At 43.7% G+C, this 16,869-nt stretch overlaps 1 protein-coding gene across 1 annotated transcript in view; it reads right to left on the bottom strand.

Moving 5' to 3' along the window:
- LOC126184340 (uncharacterized) overlaps positions 1–16,645 on the bottom strand; it is a 338,389-nt gene extending 321,744 nt beyond the window's left edge. Inside the window, exon 1 of the mRNA XM_049926717.1 lies at positions 16,211–16,645. Coding sequence (XP_049782674.1) covers positions 16,211–16,350 — 140 coding nt within the window. The 5' untranslated portion in view covers positions 16,351–16,645. The remainder of the gene's footprint in view (positions 1–16,210) is intronic.
- Between the last annotated feature and the right edge of the window lie 224 nt (positions 16,646–16,869).

The following is a 16,869-nucleotide window of genomic DNA, read 5'->3' as shown; positions in this document are numbered from 1 at the left end:
CATTTAGCTTTTTTTCGACATAGTCACCATTTCTGTCGATGCATTTTTGTAGACACTGTGACAGCTTTCATCTCGTCGTCGGAGCTGAATCGCTGGTACCACCATTAACGCTGACAGGTACTATGAGACTCTGAAAAAACTCAACCGGGCAATTCAGAACCGAAGAAGAGGAATATTGAGCAAGGGCGTACACATTCTCCATGACAACGCTCGCCCACACATCGCTCGGCAAACCGTTGCTCTCCTGCAACAGTTTCAGTGTATCATAATCACTCACTCACCCTATAGTGCTGAACTGGCGCCCAGTGACAATCACCTGTTCCCTAGGTTAAAAGAACATTTAGCCTGAAAGCGATTCAGAACCGACGACGAGGTGAAAGAAGAGGTTCATAACTTTCTGAAAAGCATGGCGGCGAGCTGGTATGACATGGGCATACAAAAACTGCGAAAACCTCTACAAAAATGCATCGACAGAAATGGTGATTATGTCGAAAAATAGCTAAATGTTCAAGCTGTAAACTGATGTAAACCGTTGTAGAAATAAACAGGTCTATGTACTTATAAAAAAATAGGAGACCATACTTTCGGGATTACCCTCATATGCTTGTTAAGTATGGAGGTATTGCATGAGCATACTCTGAAAGGAGCTAATAGAACGCACAGTGCTATGCTGGACTGCGAACGTTTACTGAAACTAAAGTTACATTGGAACTGCACCGAGATAGTTAAGTTGATTTTTGAGAGAAATCAGTTTAGAATTGAAGTTACTTCCGGGGAAAAGTAACTTAGTTACAGTTATAGTTAACAGCGATTTTCTGCAAGATCCTAGAGCATATTCTGAGTTCGGATATAATAAATTTTCTAGAGACCGAAAAGCTCATGTCCACAAATCAGCAAGGCTTTACAAATCATCGCTCGTGTGAAACCCACCCTTCTCTTTTCTCATATGATGTACTGCGAGCTATGGATGAAGAGCAACAGGCAGATATATTCCTAGATTTCCGAAAAGCATTCGACAGGATATCCCACTGCAGACTGTTAATAAAGGTAAGTGCATACGAGATAAGTCTCCCAGACCCAGTATGTTGTTCTCGTCGGCCAGTGTTCATCGGAGACAAGGATAGTATCAGGAGTGCCCCAGGGAAGTGTGACAGGACCGTTGCTATTTTATATATTCGTAAATACTCTGGCAGACAGGGTAAGTAGCAATCTGCGGTTGTTCGCTGATGATGCTGTGGTGTACAGGAAGGTGTCGAAGATAAATGACAGTAGGCTGATACAAGATGACCTAGGCAAAATTTCTATTTGGGGTGGCTTTTAATGTAGAAAAATGTAAGTTAATGCGGATGAGTAGGAAAAACAAACCCATAATGATCGAATAGGCATTATCAGTGTCCTGCTCGTCACAGTCACATATTTTAAATATATGGGTTTAACGTTGCGAAGCGATATAAAATGGAACGAGAATGTGAGTATTGTGGTAGGGAAAGCGAATGGTCGACTTCAGTTTACTGGGGAAATTTTAGAAAAGTGTATTTCAGCTGCATATAGGACGCAAGTGCGACCTATTCTTGAGTACTTCCCGAGTGTTTGCGATCAGCACCAGGTCGGATTGAAAGAAGACATCGAAGCAGTTCAGAGGCGAGCTGCTAAATTTGTCACCGGTTTATTCCATCACCATGCAAGTGTTACGGATATGCTTCGGGGGCCAAGTGGGCATCCCTGGAGAGAAGACGACGTTCATTTCGAAGAACACTACTGAGAAAGTTTAAAGAACCGGCACTTGAAGCTGACTGCAGTTGATCCTACTGCCGCTAACATACAATTCGCGTAGGGACCACGAAGGTAAGATATGAGAAATTAGGGCTCGTACGGAGTCATATGGAGAGTCGCTTTTCCCTCGCTCTGTCTGCGAAGGAAACGGGAAAGGAAACGAATAGTTGTGGTACAGTGTACCCTCCGCCACGCACCATTCTTAGGCTTGCGGAGTATGTATGTAGAGGCAGCAACTGTATCAGCTGCAGCTACTTTTACAGTTACTTTTAAAAATTATAACTGTAGCACACCTGCGACTAAACAGTGAACCCTATATGAGTCGAAAGGAAACAACCATTAACGTGAAACAATAATTAACTATACTGCCTATAGCCTCTTCTACCTCAGTGCATCTCATTTGGACTGCTTGTTAATTTTCAACACAAATTGTTTTTCAAATGTTTCTGCTGCCATTTTGTGAAGTTGAAGGGCTGTTCCAAGAGTTAAGTGGTATCTGTTTTGAAGTAAAGCCTGCAGTGGTACTGTTGCACTTTCTTTTTGTACCTTGCGTTTCATTTTCCTCGATTTATTTTAGGGAATATGCATGTTTGCGCTAAACGAAAGTGAGAACTAAATATATTGTTTTTTTCTGGTTTATAAATGTTAAGAATATTTTCTGCTTAAATAAAACAACGGTATTAATCACACATTTATTTAACAACAAGCAAAAAACTTACTTGAACATGTTTTTCTAAGTTCGCTGCGAAGATCCGACTGCTTTGTATTCCTTTCTTACTGGCGGACAATTTGGAATGGAAGGAATAATTTTTTTTCCATCCGGCGTGAGAAAATCAAACACTTCAGCTTAAGCAGGCCAAGGCATGCGTGTCCATGCTTCCTTGTTCATGTCCGAAAGATGTGGAAATGAATGTAACATCGGAGATTTCATTTTATTCACGTGACCCGTGTCACATGACTGGAGTATACTCATTGTTACGTGTACAATTTTCGAATAAAATTGTTACGAATGAATGAACAAGAATTAAATACAAAACGGCATCGACAATTATAACACAGACATCAGACATTTCCTACGTACGTTTTAAAATCTTATATACAAGTGATAATGTTTTACAAATAGCAGACATATTGTTGACCAAATGACGTCAGTCAGGCAGAGAAAGATGAAGAAACACGTGCAGGAACAAAGCGCCGATAAGGCGCGGTGTTAGCCGTGCTGCGGAAAGGAAATGCGTCACCGCCGGCCGCAACGAATTCAAAAGGTTTTCAGCAAGCGTAACGCTCTCTTGCTGAAAAGATTTAATTTCGAAACAAATATTGGGATTTCTCGAAATAAAGGGCGGTATTGCGCTGCCTTGAGATTGTCACAACAAAGCACGTTACGTGTGACGTTTTCGTTAACCCTTAACCGGCGTGGTTTGAAATTTTAACACTAAAAGCGAAATGCCTGGTACTGATTTTTGTTGTTGCTGTTGTTTTGGGACGTATACGTAAGCAAAGACGTATAACGAAGCAAACTTTTCTATCTACAGTCTATTTAGAAGCAAACTAAACTGAAAAATGTGAAACTAAGGACATTACAAAAATAAAAGTGGTTTTTCTGTTATATCCATTTTCCAAGAAAATGCTGACAAATGAAAACTTTTTTATCGAATACACATCTGGTAAGCTCTACACTGTTAGAAAAGGGCGTACATTTAGCACTATGGGAAAACTGTAAAATATTGACAACGGTCCAAACACGCATGTAAAAAGAGAGAAAATTTGGGAGTCTTGTAGATTTTCAATGCATTGTATACACAATTTTCTACTTCACTTTCAGTAATCTGCATTTCAGCTTCGTCATCAGAGTCATCGCCAGAAAGTTCGCTTGCTGTTTCGTGGTAACGTGGAATAGCATTTTCGATGATAATTTTGCTATCGGGATCGCCATCTTGATCTGAACATTCAGCACCACGTTCCTCAAATCTGTAGCCTGTAGCATTAACGTTTTTTGGATTCGTGGACATATTCACTAAATAAAATATCACAGTCACTGCGTCACAGAGTCGAGGGACTTGTTTACAATGCTTGTCTTGATAACAAACCAGTCGCCTGAGCGTGTGACGTATCTCCCCACCATAGGAAGGTACGGAACAGCACATGCTCCGTGATCAACAAATACGAAAGTTAACAACTCGATACTTCTCTGGAGAGTCTCTGTAACGCCGGTTAAGGGTTAAATCCTTACCAATAAACGTAACTTAGTTACAGTTATAGCTAATTTACGGAAATAATAACGCTGTTACCGACCGTTACCTTTGAAAAGTAACGGCGTTACAAGTCACGCGTAACTCCCAATTCTGAGTGTACCCTAAAGAAGTGTAATAGGACCCGTAACTGGTACGCATGCGACAGCATGCACTACATGATATATACCAAAACGCCGCGCACAAAAACATGACTTTTTCCGGGGCTCATTCCCCGGGTTGCATTGGTGGTAGAAAGGTAGGGTCAGGTGTTTTGAATGGCCCTTAGACTAGAGACCATTTGTTTACTCAACAGATGGGTCGTCTTACTGTAACCATCCTACAGTACACAGCCAAAGTTCGAACATTACAGCCCGCCTCTCGTGGTCGTGCGGTAGCGTTCTCGCTTCCCACGCCCGGGTTCCCGGGTTCGATTCCCGGCGGGGTCAGGGATTTTCTCTGCCTCGTGATGGCTGGGTGTTGTGTGCTGTCCTTAGGTTAGTTAGGTTTAAGTAGTTCTAAGTTCTAGGGGACTGATGACCATAGATGTTAAGTCCCATAGTGCTCAGAGCCATTTGAACCATTTTTTTTTAACATTACACAATCTCTCCAGCTTAGGCAAATGGAAAAAATGGACTGGTTCTCTTTGCGTCAAATATGGTCTATGGTCCGCCTTGAGGGGCTTATAGAGGCGCTATTTGGTTCATGGGCCGATTCCTCGATTCCTAAGATCCAGATCTCAAATACCCTTGAAAATTTTCTAATCACTTCCTTTGTTTCCGAGATACAGAGGTTCAAAGTTATCCTAGCTGTACACGTAAAATCTGGTGAGGCGAAATTTACGTAGTTTATAAAGCGACGCAGCACGGAAAAATATGCTGTAAAGAGTCTCCGTTATAATCAGAAAGGTTCTGGGAATCCATGTTCTAGTGTTGAAGTGTATGCAAAATTTTGTGCACTAAAATCCGGTCTGAGTCGTAAAATTAGTTTTGTGTTATTTCAATTTCGCATAAGCAAATTATCAAAGTTTTACTTAACGGTAAAGTTCTTTTCGTATAAGCGACATGCCTTGCTGTAGTAGAGAAAAAAAGGGAATCAGCGGAAAAATGGTCCTATTGGAGCACAAAAAAGGCTAATATGCTCCTGTTTTGAAAGACTCTGACTTCAGAGAGGGCACCAGCTGCCTAATTCTACCTTCATCAGCAGCTTTAAAACTTTACCCAAAAATTGTGGCACGCGAACATGTTCGCGCTTTGTTATGCTGAGAGAGAAGGAGACAGTGGCAATGTGAAAGAGACGGAAGAGTAATAAATACTGGAAGATAGTGGACAGCGGTTGTGGTATAGAAAGATCGAAGGAGAGAATGGCAGTGTGAGAGAAAGAGAGAGACATAGTGGCAGTAGAAAATAGATGACAGTGACAGAACAGTGCTAGGAAAAGAAGGAAGGAGACAGCGCCAGTGGGAGACGAATAAAGAAAAGGTAAACATAGATATACGTGAGAGCCACTGATAAAGAGAGAAAGAATCTATGACAATGACAGTGAGGAAGAGAAGGATAGTGACAGTGAGAACGGACAGAAGCAGTGGGAAGGAATAAATGAGATAATAGCAGAAGGAGAGCAAGAGGTACACAGCAACAGTGAGAGAAGACAATAGTAGCAGGACAGAACGAATGACACTATGGCTGTGAGACAGGAGATAATGACAAGTAGGGAGACACATAAAGATAATGATAATGATTTGGACTGGATGAGAGAGTGAGAATGGGCAAGTGGGGATGGATGGATACGAACGACTTACAGCGATGGACTGGTGGATGCGTACGAATTCTCCAACATGGTACACCCCAACTGGTGGGGGATCAAGCAATGCACTCTCCAAAAAATTAACGTAGTATATTCGATATCTCGGATTTGTAAGTTTCCTGTTCTGAGGAAGGTAGAACGAGGCAGCTGGTATCCCGCTTTCCAGTCAGAGTCTTTTAAAACAGGAGCACTTAGCGTTTTTTGTGCTGCAATAGGAGCATCTTTTTGTTATACATGGAAGGTATTCTCAGCTGCGAATATGGACAACCATCAGCTGTATAATGGAATGACGGCAATGAAAATTTGTGCCAGACCGGGACTCGAACCCGGATTTCCCGCTGATCGCGAGAGAACTTCTTATCACATTTTTATTTTTTTATTTTTTTGTTCTTTTAACTTTTAATTTCCTTTAGCGGCCAAGCGCTTTACCAACATTTTTTTTAAATTGCCTTCAAACGAAGCCGTCGTTGTAAGTCTTTTTGTTTTTAGCAAATAAAAATTTCTTTTGTGTGAAGATAAGATAATGTTCTTTACAAAATAACATGTTAAATAGAAATTGACTTTTTCGACGTCACTTTTTTGTATAAATGGTGTAACAATAATAAACATAAACTGCTTCGTTCAGTACAAAATAATAACAGACTATGTCCCTCGTTGTGGGCGCGTTCCTCGCTGATCCCGCTGTACCTGGTGTTGGTGCCGGGTACGTCTTCGCGTATGATAGTGGAGCCTCTTGTTCTGGTCAGAATAATTATATGCAATAATTACATCCTCCAACATGGTACACCCCAACTGGGTGGGGGATCAAGCGATGCACTCTCTAAAAAATTAACGTAGTGTATTCGATATCTCGGATTTTGCGTGTGCAAGGAGTGACGTCCTTGTAGTAAGGCCCAAAAGCCTAGCACATTCTTACTGCCCTCTCGAAAAAGGTAAAGTACCGTCAGACCCCGAATCCAAGTCACTGCGTTGGTCTTCATTCGGGGAAAATATGTCATATCTGGGAGAGGTAGTATCCGTGGTGCTATTCCATGGAGCACCACCCGAAGGAGGAAGGCGATCCTATTTTTGGACCAAATACCACACCGCCGCTCGAGGCTCTCATATCAGGCGGTGTTCATTTGTGTCTGTGACACTGCGCTGTGGACACAGTGGTGTATCAGTCATGTGAGTTGTATGTAACCTGGAACGAGTCACATATTTCCCATTTACTACCTGACACCATCGTGCACGCGTCCCCGTGTCAAGGTGTACGTGGTGCACTGTACGACATACCACCGACCATGTTACTGTTGGTTGCCGCCTCTCAATGGCATTACTCGGCCTTCCTCGAGTCGAAATGCGATATATGTCACGTGCCGTTGACATCCTGGTAGTCGGTAGTTCCATATGTACATAACTGTGTTCCACAAAAAAGATTCGTATGTGGGCTAGCGATGGTGAGATGTGAGCCACTGCTACGGGTTCCAGACGTGAGGATGGTGCTACTTCGTCTATCAAAGTGCCCATCAAGCTACTCTGGTGTCGTATCCACATCTTTATCGCCATTAGACTATCCGAGCACGACATCACCACACCCAAACTTCTATATGTCGTTAACCATGTGTCTACAACCCGCACTCTCATATCCAGTATCTACACTCCTGGAAATGGAAAAAAGAACACATTGACACCGGTGTGTCAGACCCACCATACTTGCTCCGGACACTGCGAGAGGGCTGTACAAGCAATGATCACACGCACGGCACAGCGGACACACCAGGAACCACGGTGTTGGCCGTCGAATGGCGCTAGCTGCGCAGCATTTGTGCACCGCCGCCGTCAGTGTCAGCCAGTTTGCCGTGGCATACGGAGCTCCATCGCAGTCTTTAACACTGGTAGCATGCCGCGACAGCGTGGACGTGAACCGTATGTGCAGTTGACGGACTTTGAGCGAGGGCGTATAGTGGGCATGCGGGAGGCCGGGTGGACGTACCGCCGAATTGCTCAACACGTGGGGCGTGAGGTCTCCACAGTACATCGATGTTGTCGCCAGTGGTCGGCGGAAGGTGCACGTGCCCGTCGACCTGGGACCGGACCGCAGCGACGGACGGATGCACGCCAAGACCGTAGGATCCTACGCAGTGCCGTAGGGGACCGCACCGCCACTTCCCAGCAAATTAGGGACACTGTTGCTCCTGGGGTATCGGCGAGGACCATTTGCAACCGTCTCCATGAAGCTGGGCTACGGTCCCGCACACCGTTAGGCCGTCTTCCGCTCACGCCCCAACATCGTGCAGCCCGCCTCCAGTGGTGTCGCGACAGGCGTGAATGGAGGGACGAATGGAGACGTGTCGTCTTCAGCTATGAGAGTCGCTTCTGCCTTGGTGCCAATGATGGTCGTATGCGTGTTTGGCGCCGTGCAGGTGAGCGCCACAATCAGGACTGCATACGACCGAGGCACACAGGGCCAACACCCGGCATCATGGTGTGGGGAGCGATCTCCTACACTGGCCGTACACCACTGGTGATCGTCGAGGGGACACTGAATAGTGCACGGTACATCCAAACCGTCATCGAACCCATCGTTCTACCATTCCTAGACCGGCAAGGGAACTTGCTGTTCCAACAGGACAATGCACGTCCGCATGTATCCCGTGCCACCCAACGTGCTCTAGAAGGTGTAAGTCAACTACCCTGGCCAGCAAGATCTCCGGATCTGTCCCCCATTGAGCATGTTTGGGACTGGATGAAGCGTCGTCTCATGCGGTCTGCACGTCCAGCACAATCGCTGGTCCAACTGAGGCGACAGGTGGAAATGGCATGGCAAGCCGTTCCACAGGACTACATCCAGCATCTCTACGATCGTCTCCATGGGAGAATAGCAGCCTGCATTGCTGCGAAAGGCGGATATACACTGTACTAGTGCTGACATTGTGCATGCTCTGTTGCCTGTGTCTATGTGCCTGTGGTTCTGTCAGTGTGATCATGTGATGTATCTGACCCCAGGAATGTGTCAATAAAGTTTCCCCTTCCTGGGACAATGAATTCACGGTGTTCTTATTTCAATTTCCAGGAGTGTATATTCCCTTGCACAGCAGATATTTTAGTTGGAAGTCGCTTGCCCGGTGTCGGCAGATAAATACAGTAATGCAGTGCCTGTGTCGTTCAGAAGTACGATGCAGTATCCCTTCGGAGATGCACTGTACTTCTGAACAACACAGTCACTGCAATATCATATCACATTTTTCTGTTTGTGTTCTCAGTAATATTTTACCAGATAGGACCAGCAGCACTGTAAGATTATTTGCTGACGATGCTGTTGTACACAGAAAAGTATCACTGCTGAACAATCGTAATTAATTACAGAAAGTCTTCGTGTAATGAACGGCAACTCTCTTTAAGTGTAGATAAATGTAAGTTAATGACTACGCTACTGTGCTTGTGGCTAGATCCTCCCGCCGTGTAGGTCAGTCGTCTGGTGCAATTCTTTTTAGTTGACACACCTTCGATGACTTGCGTGTCGATAAAAACGAAATGATGACGAAGACAACACAACACCAGTCCCCTAGTTGAGAAAGTCTTCGATCCGGCCAGGAATCGAACCGGGCCCCTTGCGTGACAATCTGCCGCGCTCACCACTCAACAGTTAATGAGTATAGAAATGCCGAGATAAGCGACTACAGAAAGAACCCGACAGTATCTGATTACAACATCAATGGCGAACAATTTGAGCACATCAAATTGTAAAATTATGTAGGGCTATTACCAAGAAGCGATAAGAACTCGAACATTTCATATCACTATTGGGAGGAAGACATAGATGTGTTGGTAGGGTTATAGGATAATGCAGTCCAACAAGGAAATTGCATGAAAGACACTCATGCGAACAATTCTAGGCTATTTTTCCAGTTTATGGAGTCCTTATCGAGCAGACATGACAACAAACATCTACCCAATTCAGAGTCATGTTGTTAGAATCGCAACAGATTAACTTAGCCAAGGCGAAAATGTCACAGCAATTTTTGGGAAACTTAAATGGGAAGAAGGACGACTTACAAGGGGACCACACAGCAATCAGATTTTAGTAATTTTTTATGTTTATGGTACGTGATGTTCCGAACACAAATATACCTGTCCAAAAGCAGTTCGATGCAACTCTCAAAAATTCACTAGAAAATCGAATTTCAAGTTTCCAATCACGTTTCATATGCTAAAATGAGAGACACGTTTCGAAGAGCTACTCTGCGGTAGAGTGCTCGCTCGCTGTACTTGGTCCTGGGCTCGACTCCTGGTGAAATCAAATTTTTAAACAAAGGTGCATATTCTACGAAGATTCCCGTGAAGCTTAGAATACACAAGACATACGAGGCTGGTAATCGCTAGACGAATCTCGTTGCGGTCATTATTTTTTAGCTTTTCCTTTCAGTTCGGATATCTAAGTTATTTACATATAAAATTCATTAAATATTTGTTTATTAACACATATAATTGTCATTTTTATGAAACATGCACGTCTTCTTACTTCTAAATATATAGTGCAAACAAAGTTCAGTTTACGTTGCAAACAAAAACTCTTAATTAGCCAAAAAGATTATGTAATTTAAAGGAACACGAATTAATTTTTCTCGTCTTTTTGTATTTTATGCTTCACGTAAATGCCCTTTATAACACGCATCTTCGTTTAAAAACGTGATTCCGCCAGGAGTCAAACACAGCACCTCTCCCCCACCCGCATCCCCACCTTACATGTCCACTCCACCACATAGCCACGCTACTTATCGAAAGAACGGCCCCTTAGTTTAGCATATTAAAAATGGTCGGAGAACTTCAAAGTCGATTTCTGAGAGTTACATCGAACTGCTTGAGAAGGGATATGTTTGAGTTTTGATGTAGCCTTGAGATCTGAATCTCACGTACTATAAATATAAAAAAACCACAAAGGAGCGATTCCATGTGGTCCCCTCGTTAGTTCTCGCGAAACACTGTTGTATAAATTCAGAAAACCTATATTCAAGCAAGACTTTTCGCTGCGACCATCGTGTATCTTGCTACAGATCGTGAGAATAATATGGAGACGTGATGAAATGTTATGCCTCCGAATATTTTATGTGGAAACTCTTGAAGCATTTTAAATAAAACAAAGGTTATTGTTAACATTCTAAGTTTTTATTCTTCATGTCGAAATATTGGCCGCCGTCTGCCGCTAGAGGACTCCAAATTGTAATATGCAACATGGCGGTGAGTAATGTAGCTATGTCAGTGCATGAGAAAAAAAGTGCTGAACTCGAGCTCTTCATATTCGTAGAGATCGTCCACACATGGAGCACCCTCTCCTTCAGCATGATAATGCTACACACAAGTGCTGCGACATCTGCAACAATCCGACGCCTTGATTTCATGGTCCTCGATTATCCTCTACCCAGAGCCGACTTGGCGCCATTCAACTTTCATTTGTTTCCAGAACTTAAAGAACACCTTCGAGGAGTTCACTCTGACAAAGATGATGTGGTGCAAGTAGAGGTGGCGCTGTGGCTCCGTGAACTATGCTGAACATTCTACACTGACGGTAATCAACAAACTGTTCTCTCGTTGGCAGAAATGCGTCCGTTGCCAGGGCGACTATGTTGAGAAATAAATATGTATACGTCAAGAATAAAGATCGTTTTATTTACAAACATTAAGAAGTTTCACATTAATAAATCGGAGACGCTACTTTTCAACACTCCTTCGTATGTGAGAAATTAGAGCCCATACAAAGGCATAGAAAATCCATTATTTGTTATACGATGCTCCCCCCACTATGCACTGTTCAGCGGCTTGCCGACTGCATACATAGCTAAGGATCTACAACTGCAGGTGGGATACAGAAGAACGACAATCGTTGGTGTACCATCGTACAGGCGGATCTGATAACAGTGATATGATGAAGACTGTCATACCAGTAACTATTATTAATATTTATAAAACCAGAAACCATTACTGCAATGATTCCTGTTACCTATTTTCATAACAAGATACATTTCTTAAAATTAAAATAAATTACTTCCATTTTTAGTAACATAATTGCCATGTAAACCAAATAAGACTGTAACTTGTGTACTTCATAATCTCTGTTGTACGAGCTAACATCTCTGCTCTGTATGCACTTAAAAATGTTATTGTGCTGCACCTCAGTACCATACAATGAATATTTTAACGGCCACTAGCTACCATTTGACCACTACCGCAATACGCCGCCTAAGTCTTTTTCACTGGCTGCCAAAATCATATCGTATGTGCCACAACCGCATTTCAAAATGTAAATTATGAAGTAATCCAGCTGATGATGGGAGCTTGGTAGACATATTGAAAGAGCGACTGCTGCAAATAGAAAAAAAAAATTCTATTATCCGCACATTATTAACCAGTTGCAGGTTCTGCATCTACAAAAGAATCTGTTATGGACGAAATAATGTTTAGAAACTTGGAGACGTGCGCACGTCATCGCCGCGGTGAGTGAATACATGCCTTTTTTATTCAATACAGCTGACGGCAGGTAGTACGATAACCCGACTGCTTAGTAATAATCCTTCCACTGTGTATAATCACGCTTCTGGCTGACAACTGCTTTCTAAAATTCACATATATCTCCAAATCAATGATAAGATTCACTGATGATATTTCTACCCTCGGTGAAACTTATGAGGAATTACAGGACCTGCTGAATGGAATGAACGTTCTAATGAGCACAGTATATGGACTGAGAGTAATCCGAAGGAAGACGAAAATGATGGGGGAGTAGCATAGGTAAGATTAGCGATTTGTATAACAATAAAATAGGAGGCGACAAAGTAGATGAAGTGAAGAAATTCTACAGCCTTGAAAGCAACGTGACACATGACGGATGACGCACGGAGGATCTAAAAGGTAGACAACCAAAGATAAAGAGAACATTCCTGGCCTTAATGTGACGAAAAGATTTCTGAGAATGTACGTGTGGAACACACATAATACGGAAGTGAGTCATGGACTGTAGGAAAAATGGAAAAGACGGGAATTGAAGCGTTTAAAAGGTGGTGTTATAAAAGGATTTTGAACAGTAGGTGGACTGGTAATATAACAAATGAGAAGGTTCTCCGCAAACTCGGCGACAAAGGAATATGTGGAAAACACTGAGAAGTGGTAACAGGGTATTAGGACATGTGTTAAGACAAGCGGGAGTAAATTCTGTGTCACTAGAGAGAGTTGTAGGGCGAAAAAATGTAAAAAGAAGACAGAGATTGCAATATATCCAATAAATAATTGAGCACATTAGGTGTAAGTGCTACTCTGAGACTAGGTGTTTGCCACGGCAGTGGATCCGTCGAGGGACGCATTAAAATAGTCAGAAGACAAATAGAAAAAAAATCAGCTCATCATCTAGTCTGAAGCTTCTATACAACGGTTACAGTAAGACTTCAGCGAAGAGAACATGTCTTTGTTGGAAATAGCAAAATTTCATACACAACCTGCTGATATACATGAACCGCATGGTGCGCGTACGTTCCCACAACGTTATTTGGAAGAAACGTTACAAGATTAGAACCTTAACTTTGCGTTGACAGGGCGGTCATTAGATTCAGATCGCTAACTTAGGTGGAGAAGAATGGGAGGATGGAGTCGGCCATAGCCATACCGCAGGAGCCATCTTGATAATCGCTCTAGTCATTCTAAAGAAACGACAGAAACCTAAATAACGATAGCATCTCTGCGATATAAATCCAGTGTCTTAATTCGTGCGGTACCTTGCTCGGTGAACAGTTGACAAGAGCAAAATTATACAAACTCTAGGGCCTTTGCATCTACATCTACGTCTACATGGCCCGCTGGAGGGGAGTTCATCGAACCACCTTTGCACTAATTCTTCATTATCCCACGCAACCAGAAGTAGGTAGTATTCAAAAAGTCACGAAGCAACACAATTTCGCCGTGGGGCTTCTATCCTTTCTCTGAGCCTCATCTGGTATCAATAACGATAGGTTGTACAAGGAAAGCTATGGGAATTCGTCGATTCTGGTGTTACCTCTTTCGACTACCATGGTGTCGAATGAATGATATCGGTGCTACTTTCTACAAGCAATGTGTCGAGACTTACTTTTGTTCTGTGAATTACTGAGTACGCACTTCAAAATATGCTTGTTCATTCTAGCTTTGTACCACCATACTGCAGTATTCTGCTTTTCGTACTTTACGTTCATCTCAATTTTTTTCTGAAATTACACTCGATTAGTAGATGTGTGTGTGTGTGTGTGTTTGTGGGTGGGTAGGTGGGTGGATGTGAGTGTGTGTGTGTATGAGAGAGAGAGAGAGAGAGAGAGAGAGAGAGAGAGAGAGAGAGTCTCCGTAAGCATGTATCTGAATTATCAGTCACTGTTTCAGTTTCATGATGATACAAATTTTTCATTATGAAGTCACTGGATGGCCACAGTCTGCACCTCTTTGATGAAGGAAACAGTCATCCATCCGTAGCTGTCCGTATAGCCAAATACTATGTCATTGCGCAGAGCCATGGAAAACACGAGCCACAGGAAACTAAAATCAGACATTGTTCTCATTCGCAACTATGCAAAGCCCCACACGGATCGCTCCAGAGCGTTCGATGAAAGATACGGGAACAGGCGGCCGATTGGCTGGATATTTGACCTTGAGATTATCACCTGTTCGGCAGTCTGAAAGAACACCTGCGTAAGCGGCAATATGTCTGTGCTGTACTGGTGCAAACAGCGGTCCTGGAAAACGATGTCCCCTCGTCAGATAGTCGGAAAAGTATTATAGTAAAAAGCTGCGACGCCTCGTTATAGGGTTCGAGTGATTCTGTCTAATACTAAGCCGTAGCGGTATTGTGGTACAGACTGCGGTTCGGCTACAGTAGGCAGGTTCAAGTGGATGTACGCTGCAATAGTTACGCGTAGATGAAAAGGCTTGTGCAAGATAGACTATCGTGTAGAGCTCTATCAAACGAATGTCGGATTGCAATAACAACACTGTAGGGTATTGACAAAACCAACAAACTTCTCCTTTCCTGGAACTATCAAACTTCACATACCCTCTTGAATATGCCTCCTATTTGGTCATTAAGGCCGATTCCGAGACTTATGGTACTAGCGTATATATTAAATCGATCGCGTGTAGAGCTATTCTTCCCAGAAGTAAAATGTGTCGAACTTAGACTAACCTCGACGGTAGTATTCCCAGTATTAACGTGGCCTTTCAGGTGTGTATGTGGAGCGCTCGGGGGATTATCAGTGTTTTACGCTTTGTCTTTCTCTTCCGCTCTGTCAGGACTTGTACAATCCGCATCGGCATACGGTTTAAAGCAGTTATCACTGATTGCTGTGCTCTCTTTTCATTGTCGAAAATTTTTCCTCTTGTTAAATGTATGTTTGTTTAGGTAATTAAACTGAGAAAAAATCGCATATAATTGCTCATAATTTTATATTAGTAAGCTGTAATTGATTAGAATTATGCTGCCGGAAGTTTTTCGGTAGTATAGTCGTTCGAGTACAAAGAAATTATCCGTAGTGTATTTTTTATTTCTATATAATAATTACATTCTTAAAATACAGACAGTTACCGGCCCTCAGATGAAAATTTTGTAATTTAAATACGCATCTAAAATAAACTAGTATGCAAACTTGAAATATTATAATTAATTATAGTGTGTTTAGCCCAGTTTGTTTAGTTATTTTTAATTTTTGCTTTCCATTTAAGATTAGTTTTACGACACAAATAATAGACCGTGCCGTTCTCGATTAAATCAACGGCTTTTGCTTGGTGTGATTTTGAATACTTAAATCCTGTTAGCTGGACCTGAATTCGAACGCGGCGATTGGGTTCTCCTTGCTGTATATGCACGTAGTTTATGTGATATTCACACAACGTGGAAATGTTTCTGATGTTTCGAGTATAACCTTGATTGATCATTACGCTCTTTCAAATGGAAATAAAGTAGCATTATTTCCATATAATCAAACGGTGAATTATTACATTACAGCAGATAGCTCTTTTTTGCGGGGGGGGGGGGGGGGGGCTAGGTGGCGGGCAATACAGCCTCAGTAAATTCAGAGAAAGACATCTCTTCCGCCCAGCTCTTCGGTTAAAATAAGTAATTTACTTCGTTAAATAAAACAAAATTTCTCTGAGATTGGATTAGAAGATTTAACTCCTGTAAATTAATGATATAACCGCATAGCGTGTTGCTCTCGCGTTGTCGAATGTACAAAACAAAGTTGCTGCTGCAGGAAAGTCTCTCTCAGCATGTCTGGAAAGGTGGAATGCTGTCACGTGGTGACAATGCCATAAGCGACAGTGCCGAAGTAGCCCGAACAACCCAACCCTGCCAACTACGATTTAATTCCTGCGCGCAGACGCGACACAACAAATGACCGTCGCTGACTCACCTGGCCGGGATACGGGTGGTGCCATCTCTTAGCTCCGTGGGCGAGCTACGCACGGCAGTGGCGGCGGCCGCTGAGACCGGCGGCTGAGGCGCGGCAGCGTTGCCAGGTCTGGGCGGGCCTCTGTAGCACGGCGACGACATTCCAGCAATCAGGTCACGCCGCCCATCGCTAGCCACTAATCACCTGCTCACACTGACACGGCTGCACGCACACGAGCGATGACTGCTGTCCCCGCAGCAGGTCGGTCGCCAGCGGCGTTGCGCGCGGCGGAGCGCAATGCCGGCGAACCCTGGCAGAGCTACCGGACAGCGGCGGTCGCTGCCAGCTGCTTCGCCGTAACAGTCTCGCTGACAGCACAAAGCGGTGCGTGCACTGACTCTGCGTTCCCCCTGGGACGGACGCGCGCGGGTTGTTGTCGAGCTCGCGACCGGCCACCGACTGACAGGTGGCCGGGAGGTACCCAAGGACCCCGCGCCTTCCTCCGTAAGGATCCCCACCTTGTGACACCAACACGCTACGTTGCCAACTCCACGCGTAAGTGCTCCCCACCCTCGTCCACGCACTGCCTGCTGCCACTGACGCCGCCTCCCCCGCCCCCCCACCAACGCTCCCGACGTGTGCCCACCACTCCCCCCCCCCCTTCGCCCCCCCCCCCCCCA

Source organism: Schistocerca cancellata, chromosome 4 (assembly GCF_023864275.1).
Source record: "Schistocerca cancellata isolate TAMUIC-IGC-003103 chromosome 4, iqSchCanc2.1, whole genome shotgun sequence".
Lineage (NCBI taxonomy): Eukaryota > Metazoa > Arthropoda > Insecta > Orthoptera > Acrididae > Schistocerca > Schistocerca cancellata.
This window is presented reverse-complemented; position numbering and strand designations above follow the sequence as displayed.